The following is a 27909-nucleotide window of genomic DNA, read 5'->3' on the forward strand; positions in this document are numbered from 1 at the left end:
AGCTTTTTTGTTACTGCTCTGTCTGGACCTTGCAAGTCAGTTCCGGGTCGAGGTGAATACAAATGTTGTGCATCAGTTGTTTACACTGTTGTTGACCAGCCCTGGCGCCCTGGCGAACACAGATTGTCAGGTTTGGATGCGGTGATTCTGTTTGTAGCGTGGTCTCCATCTGCCTTCTCGCTGGGTGCATCTGGATTTAAATCCAGAAAAGCCTCACTTGCTAACACGAGGAGGCAAGAGAGTTAACCCAGTTGTGTTTGATTCCATTTGACTGTCTGTCTGCAACACTAGCCTTTCAAAATCTTGTCGCATTCAGACGAGGGAGGCTTTTGCACAGCCTGCCTGTCTACCTGACCTTTACCCATCGGGCTCTATCCACTTGCTTGCTCGGTCTGTCATCTGCTGTGGCTAATTAACACAGCCCCTGCTTATCCTGTGGAGGTACGAGGCAAACTCATAGCAGAGGACTGGGCGGCTGCAGCGCAGTGGTTTTGAAGTACCCAAGATCTGTCAACAGTCATCCTCCCCAGGGTTTTTTTTTCCTGCTTCAGACGAGGAGTAGTGAAACCACTAGGGTGACCCAGTAGGGTCTGGTTTGTACTGTTGCCTGGCCTGTTTTGCTTTCTCTTTGTCTGAACTAGAGCTTCTGTGTGTCTGTGAGAAACAGAGTGGCAGACCACACAACTTGCTTTGGAGAACTGCATCTCACTGGGCTGCTGTACGAGCGCAATGATTAATATCCTCACATTGCCTCATTCCCACCCCCATGGAAGCCAGGGCATCCTTTTTACCTCATTACCATGTCAGCAGAGCATCACATATGGAACTGATAATCCTATCGCTTAAGGTTCTGCCAGTCATTCCGCTCTGATTGATGGGCCTAAAAATGGACAGGGCTCTTTTTTCTTTCCCTTCTGTTTCCTTTTTTCCGTCTCTGGACAAGCCTCGTTCCCCCCACGCTGGCAGTGTCTGGGCTAATGTTCAGTGGCAGCTGGAGAGGGTAGGGTGAACCAGACAGGCTCCGACCGGCTGCACCCTCAAGAAGTTTCTGCTCGTAATCAGGGTCATCTTGGACCTGTCAAATGCAGCTAGCACCACAGAAGAGAAGAGAAGAAGAGAAGAGAAGAGAAGAGAAGAGAAGAGAAGAGAAGAGAAGAGAAGAGAAGAGAAGAGAAGAGAAGAGAAGAGAAGAGAAGAGAAGAGAAGAGAAGGAGTCTCCTGCTCTGCTGCACCTCTCTCCTGCTCTGCTCCACTCTGCTCTGTGCCGTGCCGCCCCACGCAGGCCCTCTGTGGCCTCAGCCCATTAGCAGCCATGTGGGCACCACATGAGGTTGGCAATGCTGCTGACAGCTGCTCAGCTGCTGCTGGTGTACAGCCTAACCTGCGCTAGCATTAGGGGTGATGCTTAGAGATCTGGGCCTAACCAGCGCTAGCATTAGGGGTGATGCTTAGAGATCTGGGCCTAACCAGCGCTAGCATTAGGGGTGATGCTTAGAGATCTGTGCAGCCTAACCAGCTCTAGGTTTGGGTTTTTTCTGCCTTCATATTGAGATAAGTATTTATAGTATTCTAAAAGTGTTTAAGAACCAGATTCTTTATTCTGATTTAAATAATTGAATTTATTTTCTGCTGGTCCAACTGTGAACTTCAAAAATGAGGAGTGCAGGGCAGCATGTCAGCACTTTGTCCACATGGACGCTCCCTTGCATCTCTCCTGATGAGGTGAAAGGCAGTGCAGCAGGCAGTGGGAGTGTGAGGATGCAGAGAGAGGAAGGGGAGGAGACTGGAGGAGGGGAGAAGGAGGGTAGGGAAGGGATTGTTGGGGTCGTTTGTCTGTACAGAAGCCCAGACCGGTGACCTTTCACTGGGGTAACTCTCTCTGAATCTAGCTCCTCGCCCCCCCTCTCGGAGCCCTGCTGAGTGCATGGATGCAGATCTGTCTACGCCTCTGCTTTTACTATGTCAGTGTTTGCTTTTTGGCCGACTGAGATACGAGAAAGCCTTCTCTCCTCAGTCTGAATTGACATTCACAGACTCTGGAGCAGCGTGAAGTTTCTCCTCGTTGCTCCTCTTGCTCTAGGACTGTGCCATGAGAACGGAGCGGATTCGCTTCATGAGCAGTTTCAGGCAATCAGGGACAACACAGGGACCACACGTATGAAAGCGAAGCCTGTTTGGGATCATGTTATTATATGAAGACGTTGTTTTGTGTTTGATTTTTCAGGTCATATGCTACTTTGTAGTTTATAGCTATATCTATACTGCAAAAATGTATACTTAGTGCTGTATTTAGAGTAACGCCCCTCATACTGTAGACATTACGTTCGTTTGCCTTTACTTTTTCATTTCACTCTCGTCTGAATCAGTTGGACTTGACCCTCTTACATTCACTCAGTTTGGCAGTACATTTTCAAGTGCTGGGTGAAGGGAAGTGTTTTGAAGAGAGCAGGTCCTTGATGAGGTGTATATCAGAGGTGTCCCATACATGTTTCCACGTGCTCTCACTACCTCTCCGAGAGGCCTGTGTGGGAGCGGGACAGCGGCCCCTACGGCACCCCAGAGGGCCATAAAGCACTATACGCATTTAGCAGGAATCTCTCTCTCTCTCTCTCTCTCTCTCTCTCTCTCTCTCTCTCTCTCTCTCTCTCTCTCTCACACTCACACTCACACTCACACACACACACACACACACACACACACACACACACACACACACACACACACACACACACACACACACACACACTCATCTCACTTCTGCATAGAGTTTCATTCTCATCACTTCTTCCTTAACAATGGGAGGGACAGAAAACCGCTGTCTTGTTGTTGATTTGTTGCTGTTGTTGCTGCTTTATCGGAATTGCTCAGCTCCAGCAGAATTGCACTAGTAGTCAGCCAAGGTAAAAAACACTGTGCTGCTGAAGCAATCACAACTCGGTCACCTGCTCAGCCTCAACACTGTCCCCGAGATGAGCAGAGGAAGTGGGAGAAAAGGAGGGGGTGGATGGGTCTTCTTCTGGTGCTTCTCATTCAACGCTGCAGACTGGCTGTCTGTTTTAATAGAGCCGTGGTACTCAGACACGGCTCCCTGCCGTCCTGAAAAACTCTTCCAGACTCAGGAGAGGAACTCTGGGGCTCCGCCTGCTCCCCTTCCTCCCTTCTCTTGGTGTCTGGAGGCTCACTTACAGCTTGGCGGCTCAGATTCGCTCCCAGGGGGTAGGCCCAGACACGCACAATAGCCCCAACATAATAAATACTCTCTAATCACCAACATAAACACCTCCCTCCCTCTTTCTCTTCTCTGCTCTTTTCCCTCCTCCTCCAAAAGTACCTCTCTCTCACAGGACTGGTTGGGTGAATGGAAGCCCACCTGATGGGTCTCTGAAATTAGGGTAGCGAAGTAAGGAAGCCTTAAAATAGACTGGATTTTTTTTTTTCGTGGAGGGGTCAGGCTAGCCCCCTGATTGATGTCCAAGAAATTCAGTTCAATATTTTATCAGCTCGTCTGCCTCTGATTCTGGAATGCCAGGTGAGATTAGAATGGATTGTTTTCTCTGCGTCTTTCAAAAGCGTTATCAAAGCAAAGTTGAGAACGAAAGGTCCCTTGGTGTGTGAGTTTCGTTTATTGGTGTTTGTGTGTATATGAGAGAGAGAGAGAGAGAGAGAGAGAGAGAGAGATATTTCACCTACACTAACCAAGGCCTCTTGAATGGGGTCATATTCTTGCCGTGCCACTCACCCGTTGTTAGCACATTTGTCCAATAATTGTTTAATGTTGCGTGGGTGTGTATGGCTCAAATGTGTGTTGTTGTGTTCTTGAGGACTCTCCACAATGGTACAGCCTGAGCAGTGTCTCTCTGTCTCTCTGTGCCCCCCCCCCCTCTCTCTCTCGCTCTCTCTCTCTCTCTCTCTCTCTCTCTCTCTCTCTCTCTCTCTCTCTCTCTCTCTCTCTCTCTCTCTCTCTCTATCCTCAGGGTCCTTTGGCAGGATGCTGAGGGTCTTCACATCTATAAGCCGGGCCTGGAGGATGTGGGTCTTTATCGCTGCATAGCCACCAACCAGCTGGGCTCAGATTCAGAGAGCTCCCTGCTACAGCTTGCTGGTGAGTTTTTCCCCTTTCTTCTCTACTACTTCGTCATTCCTCCTTCCTGCTCATCCTCAACCACTCATCCTCCTCTTCCCTCTCTCCTCTCAGTTCTTACACTATTCACCTTTCTGTCAGCTCTGTACTACCTCTTACTCCTCCTTGTCTTCCCCATCCTCTTCTTCTCATCCTCCTCCTCCTCCTCCTCCTCCTCCTCCTTCTCTCCTCTCTGCTCCTCCACTCTTGTCGACCCCATGTATAACTCCTCTCCTTTGTCCCCCTCGTCCACACTCTTAAGCATCTTCAGTGACTGCAAAACAAATCGTGATTTCAAGTGAGTGCATGACACATACACACTCACCGTTTAGATATGCACACTGTGTCCACCCTCAGGGCTTTTGAAGGGCCTGCAAGCCTGATACATACACTCACCTTACAGTAGACCAGTGCGGCTGCATGTTACCTGTTGGCCATCATTTATCTGAAACATCTGAAGTGTTTAACAGTCACATGGCAGGTTTGTTATTACTTAGCTCCAGAAGCTTCTGCTACTGCTGCAAACGGCTGGCATCAGCTCTACGAGTAGGACCATAGATTGTCATCTTTTTCATACTCCTGGGGAAAGTAATTCCAGACATGGTCATCAAGAATGTGTTAACAAATAACCTGCCAGGAATATTAACAACCCATTTCCGTCCTCCTGTATCCTGTGACTTGTGCCATATCAGACTAAGTATCTTGTTTACCTTGTGCATTGATTCTGTTTGAATCAAGCTGTCTGGAAAGCCTGCACTTTCCCTGTGTCCCTCATGAGAGTGCAAAAGGCTCTTCATTAATTCAGCACCTTACTGTACACTTTGGTCACACTGTCCATTAGGGTTATTTTCTTTGGTACATGGTACACTATTTTGACAATTATTGAGTGACATGCCTTGTTACTGCAACTACATCCATGGATGAGTGTGTAGAAATTACTTATTTTACCTCATTACTGGACTGTAATTCACTGAAGCTGTTTCCTAATCATGATCTGTTTGGATCTCTTAGAGTACCCCAAGATCACCCTATCCTGGAGGAACGTGTCTGACCTGGGCAGTGCTGCCCTGACTGCCGTGGTGGGAGGCTGGATCCGGCTGCGTCTGGGTGCCAATCTCACTCTGGACTGCCCAGTCACAGGTTAGTAGCATGTACAATCTACTGATTTACTGCACTACAGCCCAACCAACAACCCCAGAGACTGAAATGTGCAGTTGCGCGTCAGCAGCTTGAAATGCACTGAAATTTGCCTCATAAAGACCGATATATTGTAAGTTGTGCTGTGATGTGGATTCTTGCACGGCAAAAGATTTTTTCTAGAAATGGAGAAATGGTTTCAATTCTCTAAGGCAGAATGTAGTTAAGCACACGAGTGTTGATTTAGTAGAAAAAAATAAGGCTGGAGCTCAGGGCTGGACTGGTAATCTGGCATACAGGGCATTTTACCGGTGGGCCGATGGTTCACAGGGGCGAATGCTGTTGTTTTGCTGTTGAGATCGACCAACCATTTAGATGGGGCTGCACATTGGTCCTTTTGTAGTGTAGACAGTGGGCTGAGCTAACCATAATATTTTCGAAAAGCAGGGGGCTGTGTGAGGGACTGGCCTATGCCAAAAAAAATGCCAGGGCTGCTTTTTGGTCCCAGTCCATTCCTGCTCGAGCTTATTTTAGTCTTTTTCCTGTCAAAGGGAGCAATCATGGATTCGCAATCCATGAATACTTTCTGAATACCACAAATGAATTGAATTCTTGTCACAGATGAAATATTCAGTTTCCCTTCACTAACACATGGTGAATATTTACATATTGTGGGTTTAATGGATCCTATCTGCAGCTTTAGCAAGGAAATGAAAAAGGTTCCAGGTAATTGGAGAGAAATTGTCTGTGAAGTCAACATACCTTGCGGGTTGTTATTGGTCTTGCAGAGGATTTATGTATCCTGTAACATGTAAAAAAAACAAATTCACGGGAGTTGGGCTGAAAACAAAAATGTCATTTAGCTGGGTCTCTTAGCGTCCAAAAAGGGCCTAATCGTTACGCGCTGGATAGAAGCACCAAAATCGGTGTAGACCTTCCTTAGGGTGTTCTCCATCATTTCAGAAGGGGTGCCCCAAATTTCAATGTCATTAAGGTCATTTTTATGGGGTAAATCCAAGATGGCTGCCCAAAAACAGCCAATAGTAGTAAAATGCTGTACTGCCTGGACATAATGGTGTTATGGGCCAATCCACCTATTTGTGTGTGATGTATTCAAACTGAACTTTGAAAATATGTGCAAAACTTACCATAAAAACAATGTTATATATGTCTTATTTAGATTCAAAAACAGGAAAATCATAAAAACCATGGTCAGAATGAGATCACTCTACAATTGAGAGCTCATTTCTGGGCATTTAGCTATTGAGCCAACATTCATTAAGAGTTTTAAAAATTTGCAGTGGGTCATATCTATAACATCCAAAAAGAAAATTGCGGTTAGAACATTTAGGGGAGAAGAGATAAACCTTTGAACTGGGCCACACATAACTGTCCCAATGTTAACATGCTAGCATTAGCAGGTTCAGACACTCAGTCTGCTCTTCAGATAAAGATGGCAAACAATAATTTTAATCCCACTTACACATGCTCGCACACACACAAACTACTACTACTTCCTTAGGACCCCCTCAATGATTTAACCCTAGGAGTCCAACTGAAATATATATAGTCAATAATACATGTACATATTATCAAGTGTCAGTGACAGCTGTCAAATGACAAATGTATGCTGATTAATGTTCAGATATGTATATCGCAGTCCTAAGTGTACAATGGAGTGATAAGGGCATTTATGCTTAGGAAATTATGAATAATCAATATGCAATACACCATCCATACAGTATATTGACAGGTACTTTGTTTTAAAAGAGCAAAATGGTAACATGTCTGTTTTTCCATCTACTTTTGGCTTTAATCTTAATTTATTGTTTGCTCGTTATTTTTTATTTGTGGGTGTGGTCCTTTGTTTAAAACATGTCTGCCTGCCTTCCCTCTCTCACATAGGCTACTAAAATAGTCTTTCAAAAACTTAAAACAACAGCATGTGGAAATCCTATTGGCTTTGGAGGGCTAACGTCTATAAGACTATACTGTACTCTACTGTATTGCACTGTACTGTACTCTACTATACTGTACTGTACTGTACTGTACTGTAATGTGATATACCGTACTGTACTCTACTGCACCGTGCAGTATGCTACTGTACTGTACTGCACTGTACTGTACTGTACTGTACTAGACTGCACCGTACTGTATGCTACTGTACTGTACTTAACTAGACTCCACCGTACTTTATGCTACTGTACTGTACTGTACTTTACTTTACTGTACTGCACCGTACTGTATGCTACTGTACTGTACTATACTGCACCGTACTGTATGCTACTGTACTGTACTGCACCGTACTGTATGCTACTGTACTGTACTGTACTGTACTATACTCTACTGTACTTTATTATACTGCACCATTCTGTATGCTACTGTACTGTACTGCACTCCACTGCACTGCACTGTACTGTACAGTACAACTATAGAACTGAAACATGTAGAGCGGTGGTGCTCAAACTGTGGTACGCGTACCACTGGTGGTACTTCTCTGGTGGTACTTGGAATGCCATTATCTCCTGTACTGACTGGCAAAAGTGAATATGGAAGGCCTTTACAGCGATATTCTAATGTTGGTTGTCAAGGTGGTACTCGGAGAGCTCAATATTTTCTCAGGGGGTACTTCACACAAAAGGTTTGAGAATGTAGAGCATTCTGAGGACATGTACAATATTATGCAAAAAGGTGTAGTGGGAATGAGTTATGTTACTGTTACCACTCAAAATCTTGAAGGTTAAAAAAAGTCTTGTGGCATTTTGTTTGGGGGGGGCGGGGTATGATCGACTATCCTTCCGCCCAGACTATTTATGTGCCTTGCATATCAAGAAAATGAGTCCAGGTAAAGATTTACTTTCATAGTATATACCATATGAGAAGTGTTGTTCTATATAGATATTTCTCCTATGGGTAAGGGTGGCAAAAGACCTACAGTACATGTTGTCCATCAGCTGTCAGTTTTGCTAGCAGTTTAAGTACTCAATGATTACTGAGCTAACTAATACAACTTTTGACACAAGTACTAGGTGAGGACTTGTCTGCAATTTTTTTTTTTTTTTTATCTCTGTCTTCTTACTCAACACACACTAAGAAATCATTCCCATTTAATTTGAACTGAAGCCATACTGTGGCCTACAGGTAGCCCTATATTGAGTAATCTGTAATGCCATTCTAAAGATGACTGAAATGCTCTCACAATATGCACTTGTAAAAATATAGAATTAGATGATCTTATGGGGTTCTTCATACATATGGAAAGGTCCTGTCCTTTACCCTCTCTCATACAAATAAAATACGTATATCTGTTATGGAAATTAGAGGATGGAGAACCTGCTACCTAGGGCATCTTGCACTGACACTATCCCATTCAAATCGAGCATTAGCAGCAGTCTAGAACACTAAAACCGTAGTTTTAGTGTTGGCAATGCTCATTTTAATTCAGACCAAGAATCTTCTCAAATCGATCACAATATTACATGCTGTCAAGCACGTAAGCACAGACTCACCCATACTTTCACACTATGTACATTTTGTAGTTTTATCAATCTGGTCTAGCAGGCTACCCTTGCTTCATCTCTTCTGAGGACTATATTAACATTGTCAGCTAAGTATAATGTCATGTAATAACAATGTAATGCGTTACCAACATGACATATTGTATATGACATGGTAGACATTTTTTTTTCAAGGGGCACCCCTTCTAGGATGTCTTCAAATCAGTCAAGGAACACGTGTACCGAATTATATGCTTCTATCCAGCGCATAACGATTTCTCGGCTTAGAGCCCCTACTAATTTCAATCAAACCATGATGTTTAGTGACAGCTTTTGGAAGGTACCCTTACTGCCCTTTTTTTGAATTGCAATTATGCAATTATTTATCGCCTCTTCACCTCCCCCAAGTGTGTCGGTGCTGTAAGAGTACTCCCACTCTCTCATGGAGGTCACATGAACTTAAAGTCAACAAGCGAAAAGGGGATTTTTAGGGATAGGAAGGAAGGTGAAGAGGGATGTGAATGAAGATGTAAAAAGAGTAGGTTTCACCTGACCAACAACACTATGGCCTCACTAGCGCTAGCACCCACAGCCCTTATAAAGTTGGCAGACACTGGCAGTTGTGGTGGTGGTGTATGTACCGTATGTGAAAGTGTGTCTGTGTGTGTCTGTGTGTGTCTGTGTATCCCAGTGCCACTACTGCCCGCTCTTGCCTTACTGCCTTCTTGGCTGGGTGGTGAGGGAGGTGTGTGTGTGTCCGTGTGTGTGTGTGCGTGCATACGTGCGAGCATGTGTCTGTGTGTCCCAGTGCCACTACTGCCTGCAGTTGCCCTACTGCCCACTTGGCTGGGTGGTGAGGGAGGCGAGGTACTGTAGAGCTGGAGGGAGTTTGCTGCCCCCAGCGAGCACTGCATTGGCACAAAGCCCCTTTTCATCACCAGATGATTTGAAGAGATGAGTGAGGAGAGGACTGAGACCTTCTGAAGGAGAGCACAAACAGGGTGTGGAGGAGTGGGATGATGAGTGGAGTGGGGTGGGGAGTCAATGTACAATAAAAGCACCACTCTCCTTGGCTAACTTTCCTCAATAAGTGAAGTGGATTCGGTGTTGTGAGAAAATAATACCCCCTCTTTCCTTAATTTCTCCATTCTCTTCGAGAAGAGAGGAGGCTAGGAATAGGGTCTGTCTTACAATGAAATAATAGACCCCCCTAACGTTCCCTGTTGAAGAAAAAGCAAAAAAAATGCTGAGTGTCTTCCTGTGAGAATGGGATCTTTGTAAGCAGACACTGTCCCTCCCTCATTAAAGCCTGAACACAGTTGTCCAGCTGCATCACACTGATAGAGAGATGAGAGATGCAGCTGGTAACAAATGAGGTGGGGTGGTTCGGGGTCAGAGAATCCCTTCTTGCCTTTCCTGCTTGAGGCAGAGCAAAACAGTGTAAGCCTCTCAAAGACGGGTATCTCTGTAAGAAGGTCCTGTTGTGGATAGTAACTGAAGATAAAAAACCTACATCACCTACGAACCCTCCAAAAAGCATAGAAGTTTACCACAGACGAACTGATCAACATAGTCACATACAGTTCATACATAGTCACTGCATGTGACTTATTCATTATCAACAGTCAGTGACAGCTATGAGGGTGAAATTCAACCAGCCACGCAACAATAAATCTTCATCAATCTGTGCACTGTGTTATGTGTCCACCTTCCGCTTTCGCATGTGAACAGATTTACTGATGCCAATGCCCTGCCCTGACAGTGCCCTTCATTCACCAAGACACAGTTGTCCAGCTGCTCCACAGTGGTGGAGACATGTCTGTCTGTGGCACAGCTGGCACCCCTCTGCTACATTGCAGAACATGCATCCAAATGCCAGGATGGGGGTGACGAGGGACCACACACACACACACACACACACACACACACACACACACACACACACAGACACGCACACACACACGCACACACACACACACACACACACACACACACACACACACACACACACACACACACACACACACACACACACACACACACACACACACACACACACACACACACACACACACACACACACACACACGCACGCACGCACGCACACACACAGTCTATTCAGTCCCACATGGTCATTCTGCACACACACACACACAACATGCATGCATGCAAGCAAATGTCGGCGGACAGAATGCAATGCAGAGGCAAAGTGGTGGGGGGGGCAGGATGTGAATTCGCAAAAAGGGGGATTTTTTGCGTGCGTAAATGTAAACAGTCCCAAACAACACATGGGTTCCTTAAAGAGCCGTGGCCGTTCTGCTGAGCGAGATCTCATCATCTTGATTGCGGAGAGGAAATCTAATCCGCATCAGGGGGGTCAGCACAGAGAGCCTGAGAAAAGCACTGACAAAGGCGACACACACTGTGTCACGAGTGTCTGTGTGTGTGTGTGTGTGTGTGTGTGTGTGTGTGTGTGTGTGTGTGTGTGTGTGTGTGTGTGTGTGTGTGTGTGTGTGTGTGTGTGTGTGTGTGTGTGTGTGTGTGTGTGTGTGTTTGCGCGCATGCTTGCGCGCGGGAGGGCATACGTGTGTGAGTGAGTGTAGGCATGCTGAAATAAGAGAACAAGCAGGTCCTACCAAACCATTTATTTTTGGAGGAAATTATGTGGCAAGCATAAAACGTTTGTTCTTTGCAGGAAAAAAAATCAGTATTTGAATACAACCAAATGGGCACCACACATATTGCAGTGTGGATAGGGAACCTTTCCCAGCGGCTCATTCTTGTAAACTACATACCACAAGTGTGTTTGCACCGCCTGTCATCGTTAATGTTTATATGTGCATGGGGGATTTGTTTATGTCCAATTTAGTCTCTGGAAGTCTTAACAATAGTTCAGTCTGGTGAATGGTTTCATGATTTGATTAAGCATTTATTATATAGTAATAATAATACATAGGTTTTGTATAGCACTTTTCTAGACACCTAAAGACGCTTTGCAGATCATATAAAACAGAACACATAATAATACAAAGACATACAAAGAGCAATAGCAGCAGTGCACTGACCATTAGTTGTTCAACCACTGTATTCTATTTACAGTCACACAAGTTGTACCATTCCCTTTTCAGGTTGTGTGATGCATGTGTTACCCTGTATGTTGGACAGTTTGTTGGGCATCTCTCTGCACTGTACTGTACAGTACTGTACTGTCTATTGTGGTGGTCTTCAATATAGACTTTTTGTAAACTTGGAGAATTATCTCACTGAAGGAACTGCCTGCAGTTATGCAACATCCTGGAAATTACCTTGCATTATAGAGGGGGGGGAAATATGAAATTACTTCTTTCAGTGGTGTTCATGTCCACAGGTGGAGAGTGAGCATCTTCATTCACATAAAATGCAAATGAACCATGGGTGCAGAGGGCCATTAGTTGTTATTCACACTTCCTTTTGCTAATGTTCAGAAGGCTGTCGGGGACATCAAAATCATTATACAATGACAAAATATATTTTCATTCTGTTTTTTGGCTTTAACAAATTTCCATTCACTGTGTTGAAAATTTCCCTTCTTTAATGAAAGGGGAGGGAGTTGTAAACAGCTGTAGGCTCAAAGCTTTTGCCAAAACAATGGAAATCTAAACAAGTATAGTTAATTGATCCCCCACTCAGTTCTGAAGATTTAATTCTTTTTTTTTCTTCAATTATTTGATTGAACAGTTCAATGCATGAGTCCGAGTGTGAAATGTTGGCTTGAGAACATAGTTTAAATTTTGCCAATTAAAAAATCACTTATTCACTGAAAGGAAAACGTGTTTGAAGATACTATATGGTCATCATGGACATTCACTGCCTCTATCTTGAACCGAACTTGACAGAATACTGCTGTTCAAACTGACTGGTGTAAGAATATGACATACGTACTCCTACCTGTACCATTGTTTATTTGTACCTTTCATTTATTCACTTCTGGTTAATTTAATTTCTTTGTGTGTATCTGTGTGTGCGCGTGAGTGTGAGGGTTTTGTGTTTATCCTTCACATTTGTATTGTTATTATTTGAAGAAAAAACAAATAAACAAATTTGGGGAAAAAAAAACAGTTCAATGCAAAAAGAGCTCATAAAAAATGTGTGGATGGAGACATAGTTAGTCATGAATGGAAAAGTGGCTAGTTGCCTGAGCTGTGTAATGCGATGCTGTCATCATGGCTGTGACGCCTACGTGTCACCTCTATATCTGGGCCAGCATAACAAGGCTCAGTAATGAGGCATATTGGTAAAACTGAAAGCCCTTAGGCACCCCTGTGTAACGCTTAAGCACTCTGACCATAATTTATCCCAATGTCTCTCTTTTTCCACAAATGATAGGGTGCCCCACTTTTTTGGCAATGCCTAAGCGTCCGTTACAATCATTTCTACCCCCTCCCATTTTTGGGAGTTACAGGGTGGTGTCGGGGAGGAAGGTGCACTAAACTGAACATGTGCATTTCATTCCTGGAGATGCAGGAACATTAGAAAAATGGAGTGGACATTTGCAATTTGCATTCATTATACTGGTTTGTGCAAGCAGCAGGGCCTGCTTCGTGTTATATTTAGTCATGCATTGATCTGTACTATGAATAGCTTCTTTTGTGAGACCCTCCCCTGCACCATTCCCTCCCCATTAGCTGTGACCAATATGCCTGAGGCTTGGGATTGAAACTTGGGTGTCTTGGGCCTGGTTCTCTCTCTCTCTCTCTCTCTCTCTCTCTCTCTCTCTCTCTCTCTCTCTCTCTCTCTCTCTCTCTCTCTCTCTCTCTCTCTCTCTCTCTCTCTCTCTCTTTCCCCCCCCCTCACAGGTGTTCCTCAGCCAACAGTCAGTTGGCACAAGAAGGAGGGTGCTTTGAGTGGCAACACCCGGCTCCTTCCGAACGGCTCTCTGCTTCTCCACAACATCACACTGCAGGACTATGGGGCGTATACATGTGTTGCTGCCAACCCCATTGGAAAATCGGCCGCCTCCAGCCACCTCCATGTGACTGGTGAGTCGGCTGAAAGTGCACTTCTTCTTTGAGGCCTTCGTATGTCATGCGTATGTCATGCATCGTATGTCATGCAGGTTTTAGCCTGTCAGGAGTAACACAGGAGCTGGTGCTCCGATCCACTCAGTAGAGCCGGTGATTTAGCGTTCTCTCCTGTGCGCCAGAGGTTTGCTCCTTCATTTTCCACCCGTGTCAGCCCTGCGGCCCAACACATGAGTGGCGTATTGATATTGGCATCAGGAGACACATCATGTTAAGAAATACCCCGGCCTTGCAAGCCAAGCTGGGGCTCAGGCGACGGCAGTCTGTAGCGAGGTGGTAAACTCTGTCTAGCGTTATACAGATTTTTTTGAAGGTGCACCCCATAGAGGCTATACATTTGTGTGGTGTACCAGAGCCATTTAGTAAAACCATTATATAGACAAAGGCAAAGGTCTCTGTGGTGGGTGGGTGGTCTTGTCATAGCCCTGTTAGGGGCACCCGCCACCCACTCGCCATTGTCGAGTATATTTTCCAGGGTGGTTTTCTATAAAACTGTACTGGTGTAGGCTCAAAGCTGTAAAATGTAACAACTGTCATCAAATTCATTGAATGTGAAGTGACCTTTAGGGTTGGGCAACTGTCAAAAACAAATTTAGGAGCGTTATGATAAGTTTCTCCTGGCTTGATGCTTTATTTTATGTTTTTTTCCCCTTCTTGACACTGTTAAGCGAACTGCTTTTATTTGTTTGGCAGCGACGACCCTGGCGTTATCGGAGCACCCCGCAGTCGTGTCTAAGGAGGCAGGCCGCAAACGAGTCCTTATGGCCTCTCGGATCGGCACTCAGGCCATGGTCAGACCTGGAGATATCCTACGTATCGGTAATGTCTCACTTACTGCTGGGAACGTAGTTGGTTACTGTATGTGTTGCTCATATCCGTTATATCTTTCTGTTCAATGTCAAGCCCTTCCAATATACATGTTTTGAAGGAGAAAAATGAAACAACCAAAAGATTTTTCTGTCAACTTCAGTAAACTTCTCGTTGTAGTCGTGTCAAGAAAGGCACGTCCTCCTTCCAAAAAAGACAGCTATCTGGGCCAGTGGCCAGAGTCTGATGTATCACTCTTGCTTGTGGCATTGAACTGTAACCAGGGACGGACTGGACAGTCTGGCATTTGGGCACATGCCAGAAGGGCCGCGGCCTTTTAGATAACCTTCGCGGCCCTTCCAATGCTCGTTGCGGCCCCATAATCATACGTCTGGGATCTATGAAGCAAATATCACACTGCGTGCGTTCTTTTGTCATCGTTTCGCTATTTATACCACTGACACTGCCATACATTACACACGGACGGTGGCATATTGATGGGTGGGTCTCATTATGTTTCATGTTGTATTTTTCCTGAATATATATTCCAATGATGTAAAAGTGTTCAAAATAATAAAAAAAAAAACTATAGCCTACCTATTTATATTTTGCTTTTGTTTGAGACAACTGTAGTAAAGCATTGCTTTGTGGGATTTTTTTTTTTTATTTACGTTCGGTTCCCGCCATAAGAAAAAGAACGTAGGCCTAAAGATTCATCAACATTCTGAAGCTTGTTGTAGAGAAAAACTGACGGTAGATGTCGCGACGCGAATGGACAATTATAGCTATTAAGAAAAAATAATGAAGGTCCAGGAAGAGGAGGAATTAAACGAAAGAAGGGGGAGCGGCAATGGAAATTGATAGCACATTTGACTTGACTTGTGGAGGTGTTTGGTGGTCACTACGCGGTGAGATGCTGCCATCTTGTGGTCTTTTCAGGTATTTTCTTAATCAGTTCAGTCCTCCGTTTCCCTAGTGACTGACGATAAACTCCCTGTGAGCATTGCGGTGTGTGGCGGACAAGAAGTGTCCCATAAATTCAAGGTTGTTGTCACTGAAAACACGGTGTTCTGTTCGAATCTATGTCTTAGTATCTATTATGCCAGCTTCTTGGCTTGCTTGGAAGAAGACCATGAAGAAGTGTGTTGTTTTGTCTCTGCAATCGCCAAGAAATCACAAGGCCATTCACACATGGAATAGCACGGAATAGAGCTCTCTCGCCCACACAAATATGGATATTAGAAGATGTGTTGCACCGCCCGACGCTACGAATAAGACCAGGTAGGGCTGAAGGATTTCCATTAATAAACATTGTTTGTGTCCGCCGTGACACTTTTTTTAATTTCACGTAAGGTCGCGTTTCTACTGTCATAAGCCAGTCCGTGGCTAGTCTCGCTACTAGCCAAGGTGATGTGATCTGTAAACCTTTTTAGCTTGTGGTAATCTGGGGGCTGTTATAGTTTTTCTTATTCGTACTGTAAGCTTATTCTTAACTTCATGACTTGGTAATGGGCTCTCGAATTGGTGGCTTGTCTTGCTGAAATACATTTTAGTAGCCATATCGATGTAGCCTACGGTATGTTGTTTTGCGTTCAGCTCTGGACTGGTTAGCATAGAAGTTGGACACAGGGTGGCCGCGGGTCCTTAAAAAGTCTTAAAAAGTCTTAAATTTCATTTTTGCCAAATAAGGCCTTGAAAAGTCTTATTTTGTCTTAAATTTTCAACCCAAATGTCTTAAATTTGTGGAGCTTAATTTAGGGAGGAATAATTATGTCAGCCATGTGATGAATTTCGAAATCGGGAGTTGTAGCCATGTAGTGTAATTTAGAACGCATTATTGAATTTTATTTAGTGTTAAGTTTTATTGTGTATCGTTTTGTGTTTTCAAACGGCTACATTAATGTAAATAACCAATTGGTTTTTGTGATTCATTTGAACCTGTCTATGATCTTGCGAGTTGGTCCTAATTTCATTTGGAAAATGGTATTGAAAAGTCTTAAAATGTCTTAATTTTGACTTGCTAAAACCTGTAAACGCCGCGAGTTGGTCTTAATTTTATCTGGAAAATGGTATTGAAAAGTCTTAAAATGTCTTAATTTTGACTTGGTCAAACCTGTAGACACCCTGTGGACTGACTCCCACTCATAGTCTTGTCATCATATAGCTGGGCCACTGTCCAGCGTTAAGAAGGGGCTTTTGTGTAAAGAAGCGGTGCGAGAGCAAAGCGGACATCAAAAGTGGTTGGTTCATTGATTTTATAGTGTGTGTGTGTAGGCACGTTGATGCTTGCCTGGTGCCTGTTGTTTAAAGGTCGGTTTCTGAAACTTCAGTGTTTACTAGGCCTACTATTTTATGAATAGTCACAATTTCTCTCTGTGTGGGGCGGGCCAACGAGTGCAGAGTGCGCTTGTTATAACGCACCGTTTTCGACGTGTAGGTAGGATGCACCATGCACCTAGTTCTAGTAGGATCAGGATGCACCTTGTGTTTACCAATGTGTTTTCATGTGGTGCGCGGTCACCAAGTTGTTGCAACTTCCGCGAAGTGGTGTGTGTGTGTGTGTCTCTCTCTCTCTCTCTGTCTGTGTGTGCGTGTGGGGAGGGGGGGGGGGGGGGGGCTACTGGGGGGTCTTGGGGCCGCGGGGCCGCGTTGTGGGTCAAAATGCCAGGGCCGTTTCTCTATCCCAGTCCGTCACTGACTGTAACTGTAGGTGAACCAATTAACTCATTAATTGTCCCTCATTAACTTCTCATTAATCTATGCTATTGTGCTGTGAGACGAGCGAGGCAACTCTGGACTTACTTACAATAGAGAGCAGACCCGTTTCTGTAATGAGCGCCTGTCCAGCGCCTATAATGGCTCATTGGGAGAGCGTGTTTAATTTGTCTTGGATGCAGATTAAAGAAGCATCCGGGGTACGGGTGGGAGGCACACAGGAGCTGGGCTATGCCCAGTAGTAATTAGGACCGACTGGCGGCCTCATTCATCCATCCCACCAGAGTCGATTTTCTTAAGACTTCAAGGGAAGCTGAGAGTCCCTTGTCCTACCCTTAAAAAAAATCAAAAAAATCTCGTAGGGCAGGCTATGACATACGAGATTCAGCGTCCCTTATTTCAAAGACCAGAAATCGCCACTGCATCCCACCTACCCCTCTCTGCTTTTTCAGGGTGTCCGGTGGTCCCCAATCACAGGAGGCCCATCAGATGGTACTTCCAGAACCAGACTCTGGCGGAGGTCCAGGGCCTGCGGCATCGCATGCTGGTGGGGGGACGTGTGCTGGAGGTAAACACGCTACACGGGAGGTTCAACGGACGCTACAGCTGCCAGACCCAGACAGCCAGCCAGCTCCTCTCAGCATGGGTCCACATCAACCTGGAAGGTCAGCCCAGCCTCCACAGAACACTCCTGATTATATACGCCCGTGTATCTCAATGCCCCCCTACCCCCACTCACAGCATACACATACCTGTACACACGCACACACACACACACACACACACACACACACACACACACACACACACACACACACACACACTCACACACACACACACACACACACACACACACACACACACACACACACACACACACACACACACACACACACACACACACACACACACACACACACACACACACACACACACACACACACACGTTATCTCTCACTTGGGCAGAGTTTTGAGGGATGACCCATACTCGCTCAGTCCCCAAGCTGTTTCTGTACCATTCACACAGTTTTGTCACACAGTTTTGTCTCTTTTCGATCACCACCTGGGGGCACACTAGCCAATTTCACAGGATGGCCTTTGTGCTGTCACTTCACATTTCACTCTGGGCGGTTTTGTGGACACAGCTGGGACCCATCATTAAACCTTAATGGAGTCGGTCAATTGTAGCACTTTAAGTCATCAGAAATGTCCTGTCATGGGCGTCTTGCGAAGGGAGAGGGGAAAAAGAAATTGAGGGGGGAAATGTTGAACAAACTGAATTTCTATCGTCATTTCTCTGTTTTGACATGAATGTGCAATGAAAATACCATGCCTAAGGGAGTAGAAGAAAGAAAGAAAGAAAGAAAGAAAGAAAGAAAGAAAGAAAGAAAGAAAGAAAGAAAGAAAGAAAGAAAGAAAGAAAGAAAGTTAAAGAGTAAGAAAAACAAAAGCAAACTCCTAGTCAAAGTTTCATTCCTTGCTTTGGATCAAATTAAAGTCACTCTGTTTCTGACAATGCCGTTTTCAACTTGGGCCTTGTTTTCTCACTCTCTTGAAAGTCCTGCACTGCTCCTTTTATAGCACATAACAAACACTTAGAAAGCAGAAATCAGTGGAAATAGCATTGAAAATGTATAATTAACCAGGCCACACAGTAGGGCAAGAGAGCACAAATCATCCATAGAAGTTGGAGACACATCGTTACAGCACAATAGCAAGTGCCTCCCTGTTCCAACTCCAAGAACCAACCATAAGCTGAACTGTACAAACATCATTTCAGTACAATTCAACATTTGCTTGGTATTCAAGCGCTGTGTGTTAACTTGTAAGAGAAAATAGCTTTTAAGCCATTATTTTGTAGCCATTATGTCAGGTTTTTTTTCAATTGATTTTAACAGGCCTATTATTATAAACCTGAATTAATGTCTGAAGCACTGATATGTTCTCCTGGACATCAAGGGCCACGGGAGAATTGTTTTTTCTTCTCCATTCAGAGTTCACTTGCCAGATGGGAAATTGAGGAACTGGAACAGTGGAGCTCACACACCCTGTATTGTGAACTGTATAGTCAACAAGTGATCCACTCAGAGATCTTAGCCTGGGAAAATGCTAATGTCCTTAAAAGAGAAATTTGTGCCACTTTATTTTAGAGATGACCATGTGTGTATTTTATTCTCTCTTCTCAGAGTTTGGCTGGCAGCTGGGCAACTGGAGTGTGTGCAGTGCGTCCTGTGGGAACCGAGGGACTCAGACAAGGAAGCTCCGCTGCGTGAATCCAGACGGGAGTGAGGTACCCCCCTCTACCTGCCACCATCTCCCCAGGCCGATGACCTCTCCCCAGGCCTGCAATACCCACGACTGCCCTGCCAGGTCAGTATGTGTGGATTTGTGGAGAAGAATAGAGTAATAGTCCAGTAGAGATACTTCATTGATCCTGAAGGACTAGTATCCTACAGTGTTTAGACTATTGCTGGGTCCCGTCTCCCAACCCCATAGTCACTAGCCAGGCAGTAACTTCATTGGTTGGCAATGGGCAACTGCACTGAAGACAAAAAAGTAGGTCATATAAACATAACTATGTTTGCAATAATAGTTATAGAAAGTGTTTGGGTTTACATATAATGCTTATTTTGTTTCTTGCCAAGATGCGTGTGGGCACATATTGAAACCTCAAGAGAGTGAGATTTTTTTAAGTCAAGAGAGGGGAGAGAGAAATCCAGTCGGTGAACAGCAGACATCCACTTGACTCCAGGCACTCTCTGCCCCTCTCACCTCCTCCTCAGTATGATCCCTGGCCAAGCTGCTTCTCCCCATGAAGAAGCCCATCACTCATCGTCTCATGACATTTGTTTGTACAGGGGCCACGTAAAAGCTCGATGAACAACATGAATCAACCACTATTTTTCCTGCAGGACCCATTGAGCCGGTGCCCTGTACCATCTGAATGTCATAACTCATCAATATCAGCCCCTGTGATTCGGAGCTGAGGCTAGTAGCAGAGTTGCGAGCTGAGCTGGATTCCATCTGCCTGTTCATGCACTGGGGTTTAACACAGTTCATATCTTTTTTTTAAACTACCAGTACTGGTTACTTTTATGAAAGTATGAAGAATTGGAGGGAAAGAGAGAAAAAATGGAAACAACTTTGTATGCCAAAAACATCATCTGATTATTGCCATTTATACAGGCCCTTCCATTAATCAAAAAGATCAACTAGGTCTGTGAAACAGCTTAGGGTCTTCTCCGAACTGTCAACAGGGGATCCTTGCACAAAGCCCGTCTTTGTTGGTGTCCGTGTTTGCCTGACCAACCCCAAAATCTGTTCTATCCCATAACTCTGGGCTTCATATGAGAACTGACACCCATAATGCCGAAGATATAAGTTCTGCTTTGTGCAGGCGTAGAGTGACTAGCTGTAAAACATTCTATTTTGAAAAAATAACATGACTGTCATGGGGGATATAGACCTTTTGCAAGCCATCTCACACTAGAATGTGTTTAGTTATCATATGTTGTCCATAAAGAGAAATTACTTTGATACCTCTGGATAATTTCAGTGACGGGCACAGCATTTATGCAAGTCTCTACTCTACTGTAGCTGGAATAGAGCAATTAGAGATTAGAGGTGGCCCTGCGGTAGCCTAACGGTAGGGCACTGGGTTACTACGCCGGCAACCCGGGTTTGATTCCGCGTTCAATTCTCTCCCCACTCATTTCCTATCCCTCTGTAACTGTCCTGTCACAATAAAGGCATAATGAGAGATGACAGGTAACAAAACACAATAAAGCTGGTTTGCTAGATACAGTTAATAGTGTGCTTCTAATTGAGACATCTTTAGACAATCATTTTCGTAACCTCAGCATACCACATACATACAATGCGATTCATGTTTGTGTTTGTGTTTGTGTCTGTTAATTTGTTGTGAGTTTGTGCTCATGTGTGGTGCAATTGGTCCTGCAGCTGGGTATCCACGCCATGGTCCAAATGCTCCTCTTCCTGTGGGCGTGGCTTCAGGCAGAGGCAGGTGTCATGTCAGCAGGTGGATGCTGCAGGTACGGTGCGGACCCTATCCCCATCCACCTGTTCAGAGACACCCCAACCCACAGACCGAGAGGACTGCACCACACACACCTGTGCCACGTGGGTGACCAGTGCTTGGGGACAGGTGAGTTAACAAACCAAGTCTGCATTGTTTACTTGTTCTTACTCTGTTTGGAGGCAGCACCCTAGATATTGAAGTTTATAGTGAATCCTTGGATGAGGTAACAATGTGTCAATCAGTTTTCCAATCACCGTGATTGTTATTGGTATACTGTGATGTGGAGTGTTTGAAGAAAAAGATTCCTATACGTTATATGATTCTTAGGTTCAGATTGGAGAGTTTTCAGGCATAATAGACACCTTCAGGTTTGCTGAGAGTTTGCTTTGTGTTTCATTTTGCAGTGCACGGGTCGATGCCTTGGCCCAGGTGTGGCCAGCCAGAGCAGAACAGTGATGTGCAAGCACCTGAACAGTTCCATCAGCCCAGGGGCGTCATGTGACCCTAAAGACAGGTAACTCCTTGCTCCGCTCTGCAGAGCACTGGCCGTGAAGCCAAGTCAAGCCAAGGCACTACTCTCTCTACAACAGTGCTTCTTCCACAGTAGAGAGCTAAGTATTGATTTTGCACAGGCCTTTGCTGCAGTGAGAAATCCAATACCCTCGCGTTGTACACAACTCACATCCAGAGTGTTGCCTATAATGTGGTGTCCTGTTGCAGAACACCCAGAGCAAAGGGGTTTAAAGATAAGGGATGAAGATGGCTTTTTATTTCCCTACAAATGTAAACTATGGACACATTTTGATGATTTTGTTGTCAAGTTTGTTGTTAAATTTTTAAAAAATGCTCCTAGATTGTCCACATTATGGAATTTTAATCCAGCTCTACTGAAATCTATACAAACCCTCAACACAAGTAAAACTGGCTGCAGACTTTCTTAGACATCTTTTAAAACATATTTCGGATGTTGCCATGGTAAATAGGGTTTTAAATTTCCCAGGTCTTCAAGAACTGCCGTGTTATTCTTTAATTTTAGTTCAAGATTTATCAAGGATGCCAAGATATCAGGATACTTATGTGTCCGTATTTGCCACATGCATGTAGTAAGCTATGTATTGAAATTAGCCTATGCTATGCTTAGAGAGTGCTTGGAAAATGCTTGGATAGATATCTTTGTATTCTTTACTGTAAATCCTTTGTGTCAAAGAGTGATAATGACATATCCTATAAGGCCTTAGTGCAGGGCATTATATTGCATGCATAGTGGATCCTTTCGAAGTCTGACAATGACATTCTCTCCCATCAGGCCGCAGACGTCTCAGAACTGCTCATCGGAGGTGTGTGACGTCCAGTGGAGGGTGTGGCCCTGGCGGCTGTGCACGGTGGCCTGTGGCAGTGGCTTCCAGTCTCGCCGTGTCGAGTGTGTCCAACGCAGGACCAACAGGACCGTCCCTGACCAGAACTGCACCTGGCAACGGAGGCCGGTCTCCTGGCAACACTGCAACATCACATCCTGCAGCAGTAAGATCCTGCTTGTGTGCCTTGCCTACACGGTTACACAATATAATATCTGGCATTGCCAACGCCTACTCCTAACTATTGGCAGAGGTGTGGTGTGGCACCCCCTTCAGTCTCAAATAATTGCATTTTGGAGACTTAAACTAAATACTTTTTAGTTTAGCTGGATGGCATTTAATGATCTGACTGGAAGAAAATACAAACCTTTGTTGGCCGTGTGCCTGTTTTTAAGTGGTGCAAGCAATTACTGATAATTAATGTAATCTTATTTTCTGATGTCCTTTTTCTGCTCTGCTTTTTTGATAGATGAGTGCAAAGACACAACCCAGTACTGTGCAGTGGTAAAGCGTCTGCAGCTGTGTCTTGTGGATCTGTACCGGCAAAGATGCTGTGAGTCCTGTTCCGTGGACACTCACCCCATATAGTGTTCAGTGCTGTGGACCTCGCTGGCTGTGGATTTCACTACTGGCAATGGAACACACACCGCTTCTAGAACGTTTGGCTGGAGAATTGGAATATTTTTTTGTTTGTGAAGACACCTGAATGGATACAATATTTTTTTTTCTCAAAAGGGGGAAAAGGAGAAAACATTTCTTTTGTGGCATGATTGAGCTCTTGAGGAAAATGGCTTCGACAACTTGTGGCTTCGACATATCCACATACACAAACAGATTATTGTTTATTTTTGGTTATTGACTTGGTGTGTTTCAGCCTGCAGCCTTGTTAAAGTGGTGTTAACATTTTGACAAAAATTGGCCTCGTCGTCTTAGCTGGTCAGAAGCAACCAGAAGATCAACAAGATCTTGCCTATTTACTTCTTATTTGAAGATGCCATTAACCATAACAAATGTTTTGACAACAATCTCTCTGTAACAGTGCAAAAATGATGTGTGCTTTTTATTTGTATTTATAGCAAATGCATCTGTTGTTGTAATCTACACCTGGTCTAGATTTAGGTCAAATTCTTTCAGGGCCATTCGCTTGTGTGAAGGGATGGACAAGTTCAGGCAGAAGTCGGGATGCTGTCATACATATGGAATCATCAACTTGGTTGAAAAAGGAATATCCCATTATGATCAAAGACATGAATCATGAACTCTTGGCTATTGCAATTGGAATATTTATTTATTTTTATATGTTCAGGACTTTTTTAAAAGGATAAAGTGAAGGACTTGGGGAAAATTGTCACTAAGGGATATATTCTTACTGGATTCAGAAAGTATACTTTTTTCTAAGGGAAAAAAACACCCCTTCAATCTGGACAAAGACATGCAGTGTAATGTTTTTATAGTGGCTAAGGTGTTCCTGAAGAACAGTTGGATCTTGTATTTCTTTCCGTATTGTGTTGTAACAGTGTGCTCATCGGCGTAGGTTTGCTGCATACGGTGGTATGGACGTTTCACCATCAATAATTTGGGAAGACAAAATAGTCCCTACCGATATTTATCATTTAAGTTTCGGAAAATTGGTTTTGCGAACTCCTGCTTTTCCCCCTTTTGTTTTTAGAATTTCGACATGTATTCAAACCTTGAATGTCAAGATTATCCATGCCTCGTTGTCACTTAGTTCAACTAAACGGAGATCACAGTGTACTCATCTGCAACTGAATCTTTACATCAATATGTTAGTTTTCAAACGATTGATTCTATGAACAATTTTAGATTTTCTACACCTCTTTCCAGATCAGTACCTTATGTGAACATGCGTGCACAGTTCCTTAGATTGTTCTTAAAGGTCCAATGTATCATTTTAGTTGTTCATTTCCAAAATCTAAGCTGGCCGTTGACAAATTGAATCTTTTTCATTAATATTTACAAAGTAAATAAACCAGTAGCCTGTATGTCTGTCAGTCTGGCCAGAGTAGCCAAATATGTCTATGACTTGTGATTCAAAGTGGCAGATTTATATGGTGAGGATGCACCTGTTCATGTATGAAAAGTGTATATTTCCAAACTGTAATGAATGCTTAGAAATGGATGGTGGTATTTCTTAGACGTTTATGAAAAAGATGATAATTATGAATGGTCAGCATACATTCTGCAATTAACCTACTAAAAACCTGCATCAAGTTAGCACATGGAGAAGTGTGCACCACCATAATCACCATAATCGTAACCATCACAAAATAGTGCATTGTGTGCATTGATGACAAGCGTTAAAACACACAGGGTATACCCAGTGATGTAGCAGTTAATTTCCATTGTCCATTGAGAAGTTAATATCGGCTTCTAAAACCCAGTCACAAAAAAAGCCCATCAATATTAAGATAAGATGGTGTGTGTGTGTGTGTGTGTGTGTGTGTGTGTGTGTGTGTGTGTGTGTGTGTGTGTGTGTGTGTGTGTGTGTGTGTGTGTGTGTGTGTGTGTGTGTGTGTGTGTGTGTGTGTGTGTGTGTGTGTGTGTGTGTGCATATGCCTGTTATACGTACACGTGTACATTTTTGTTTGTTTTTTTGTTTTTGTTTTTTCTTGGGCAGGAGAGGTGGGGAGTAATTATCCCAACCAAAGCTGAGACCAAGCCTACGCCCTTGAGTGTGCTGCTTTGTAAAATATGACTTGTAAATAAGGCGTTTTAAGTGCAATATCATGTACATTGTGTGTAGTTTTTTTTTCTTACGCTCAGATTTAGAATAAATAAGTTGACTTCATGTACCTTGCAGTCATGGCCAAAGTATTGGGATGTAAACACTTGAAATGTGCTGCACAGTAGCCTAAACGTGACCATAAATGTTGATTGCCATACACACCGTTGAAATGTGTCAGTCGATCAAAACCGGTTCCCTGTTGCAATGGATTACTTTTCTTTCACCTAAAACAAAGTGTACTGTCTGGATTGTAAGCATGGAAATGTCTCAATTTTTAAAATGCACAAGAATGCAAACAGCGTTTTTTCCCTTTCTGTCTCCTCATCTTCAAAGTTGATGTTAATAAGAGCTACTACTCTGGCTGCTGATAGGCAGTTTGAGTTTACAGTGGTAGCATGTAGTGAGGCAAAACTGTTACTGATCCACGGGTACACTGTTTGCATCATCTTGTGACAGCACAATGCTTTGCCATTGGGAGGCTGAAGAGTTGCGCTCCAGCTCTTGATCCACAGTGTGCAGTAAGTTTCATACTCAGAGAATGATAAGCAGTGGACTGTATTAAATGCAACATTACTTCTGTATCAGCTGAGTGAGTTCCCATTCTTAAAGTTGCTTTATTTCACTTGAAATGGGAGGGCTGTTGTGAAGACATCCTGTTAATATTTGATGTAATTTATTTTTTGTTCAGGTTGACATTCTGCAATGACGACAAACACTTTTGTGAGGAACTCTGAGGTCACCTTTGGCTGTGTGATGTTTATGACATGGATGTAGGCCTACCTTGCCGGCCCCCTATCCTCCTCTGACCAGGTATGGAGGATACACAGTAGTTTATTTCTGCTGCCTCTATCAAGAAGCTTATGTAACAGAGGCTAACTAGCAGAGTTGACGTGAAACATTAGTAAACCTCCCTCCCGAAGCTTCATACAGTATCTGTAACGCTGGGCTATCGGACTGGTCCTTCAGTCCAGCGGTATCGTGCTGTGACTCCCATTGACATGATGGTGAGTTCTGCCCCTGAGGGGGACAGGGTGTGCAGTAATACGGCGCGTTACACTTACTGATGATGGAGGTCTGCTAATGAAATAGAGTACTCTCTCTGTACAGTATAAACACCCAGCACAGGTTCAGTCAGGACACATTTACCTATTAAGACCACGGACGGGATCACTTTCACTGATTCAGTCCAAAAAGACACATTAGAATCAATATCAGGTCCACATGCTGTTGTGGTGTAGTCCTAGTAGGATGTCACATAGCCTCAGACAGCGGCAAGTGTGACAATAGTCTGTCAGTGCTGCTGCAAAGTTACTGAAGAATGACGCCATTAGAGACAGGCAGGAGTTCTCTTTGCCTGTGCAGAACTATATATATCTGCCCATAGCAGCACCTAATGGAAGAGCTGGCAGAAACATAAAGCTTGTTTAATCTCCCACAATAGGCTGAGACCGAGTCCCACTCTGCCACTGGCAGGTTAGTCAGTCAAGGCTGTGGATGAAGTGCTCGCTCTTTTGGCATGTTGGTCTGTAAGTGCATGACCAGAATACATTGAAACCTGAGTGCACCTTTTAATTGTGAGCTGGAACACGGAGAAAGTGTGTGTGTGTGTGTGTGTGTGTGTGTGTGTGTGTGTGTGTGTGTGTGTGTGTGTGTGTGTGTGTGTGTGTGTGTGTGTGTGTGTGTGTGTGTGTGTGTGTGTGTGTGTGTGTGTGAGAGGGGGTGTGAGGGAATGAGTGTGAGAAGTAGAATGTGTGAGCAAGAGAGAGACAGAGAAAACTATAGTGAACAACTATAAAAGAGAGGATAGAGCAAAAAATACTGTGGAGAGAGACATAGACATAGAATGGAAAAGAGAGAGAGGGTGAGACAGAGAAAGCTCTGATCTTTTTATGGCCTGAATAGTTGGATGATGGAGCCAGCTGAGCTTCTGTAGCACCAGGTCTTGGTGTGACATGAGCAAGGTCTGCTTTGAGGATTGTATTTCTGCCGGATACTCTTGTCACCAAGAGTAAGGATGTGCTGCTTTGCAAAATATTCTTGAGGTGTGCCACTGGTGAAGAAGATAAAAAATTATCAGACTCGTCCTTGCAAAATTAGTAACATATTGTCGGGATCGGAATGTATGCATTTAGCTTGACCCACACAATACGGTACAAGTCGAATCTTTCACCCAAAGATTACACCCTTGTTCACTAATACTTACTGGTTAGGGCTAAAAATGTCTAGAGCCATCCATGGCAGTGGGATCAAACCCAAATTAATAATGTAATAATAATAATAATAATAATACATTTACTTTACATAGCGCTTTTCATGGCACTCAAAGACGCTTTACAGATGGGCCTAGGTCATAAACAAATAACATACAAACACTCAAAGACATACAGAGTAAAAAACAGGCACACAACAAAAATAGACGGCAGTGGAAAGTTT

The 27909-nt window shown here is 44.0% G+C and overlaps 1 protein-coding gene across 2 annotated transcripts in view; it reads left to right on the plus strand.

Annotated features, from left to right (window-relative positions):
* Window positions 1–25635, plus strand: part of adamtsl3 (ADAMTS-like 3) — a 182801-nt gene extending 157166 nt beyond the window's left edge. The window contains exons 22-31 of one of the 2 annotated variants that reach the window (XM_063188098.1): window positions 3975–4102; window positions 5132–5260; window positions 13590–13772; window positions 14508–14633; window positions 17789–18001; window positions 19523–19706; window positions 21297–21501; window positions 21780–21889; window positions 22682–22896; window positions 23200–25635. In XM_063188098.1, the coding sequence (XP_063044168.1) occupies window positions 3975–4102; window positions 5132–5260; window positions 13590–13772; window positions 14508–14633; window positions 17789–18001; window positions 19523–19706; window positions 21297–21501; window positions 21780–21889; window positions 22682–22896; window positions 23200–23318 (1612 nt within the window). In that variant the 3' untranslated portion in view covers window positions 23319–25635. The remainder of the gene's footprint in view (window positions 1–3974; window positions 4103–5131; window positions 5261–13589; window positions 13773–14507; window positions 14634–17788; window positions 18002–19522; window positions 19707–21296; window positions 21502–21779; window positions 21890–22681; window positions 22897–23199) is intronic. The other variant, XM_063188100.1, reaches the window with a different exon arrangement.
* Window positions 25636–27909: the final 2274 nt, after the last annotated feature.

The sequence above is a fragment of the Engraulis encrasicolus genome, chromosome 22 (assembly GCF_034702125.1).
Source record: "Engraulis encrasicolus isolate BLACKSEA-1 chromosome 22, IST_EnEncr_1.0, whole genome shotgun sequence".
Taxonomy (NCBI): domain Eukaryota; kingdom Metazoa; phylum Chordata; class Actinopteri; order Clupeiformes; family Engraulidae; genus Engraulis; species Engraulis encrasicolus.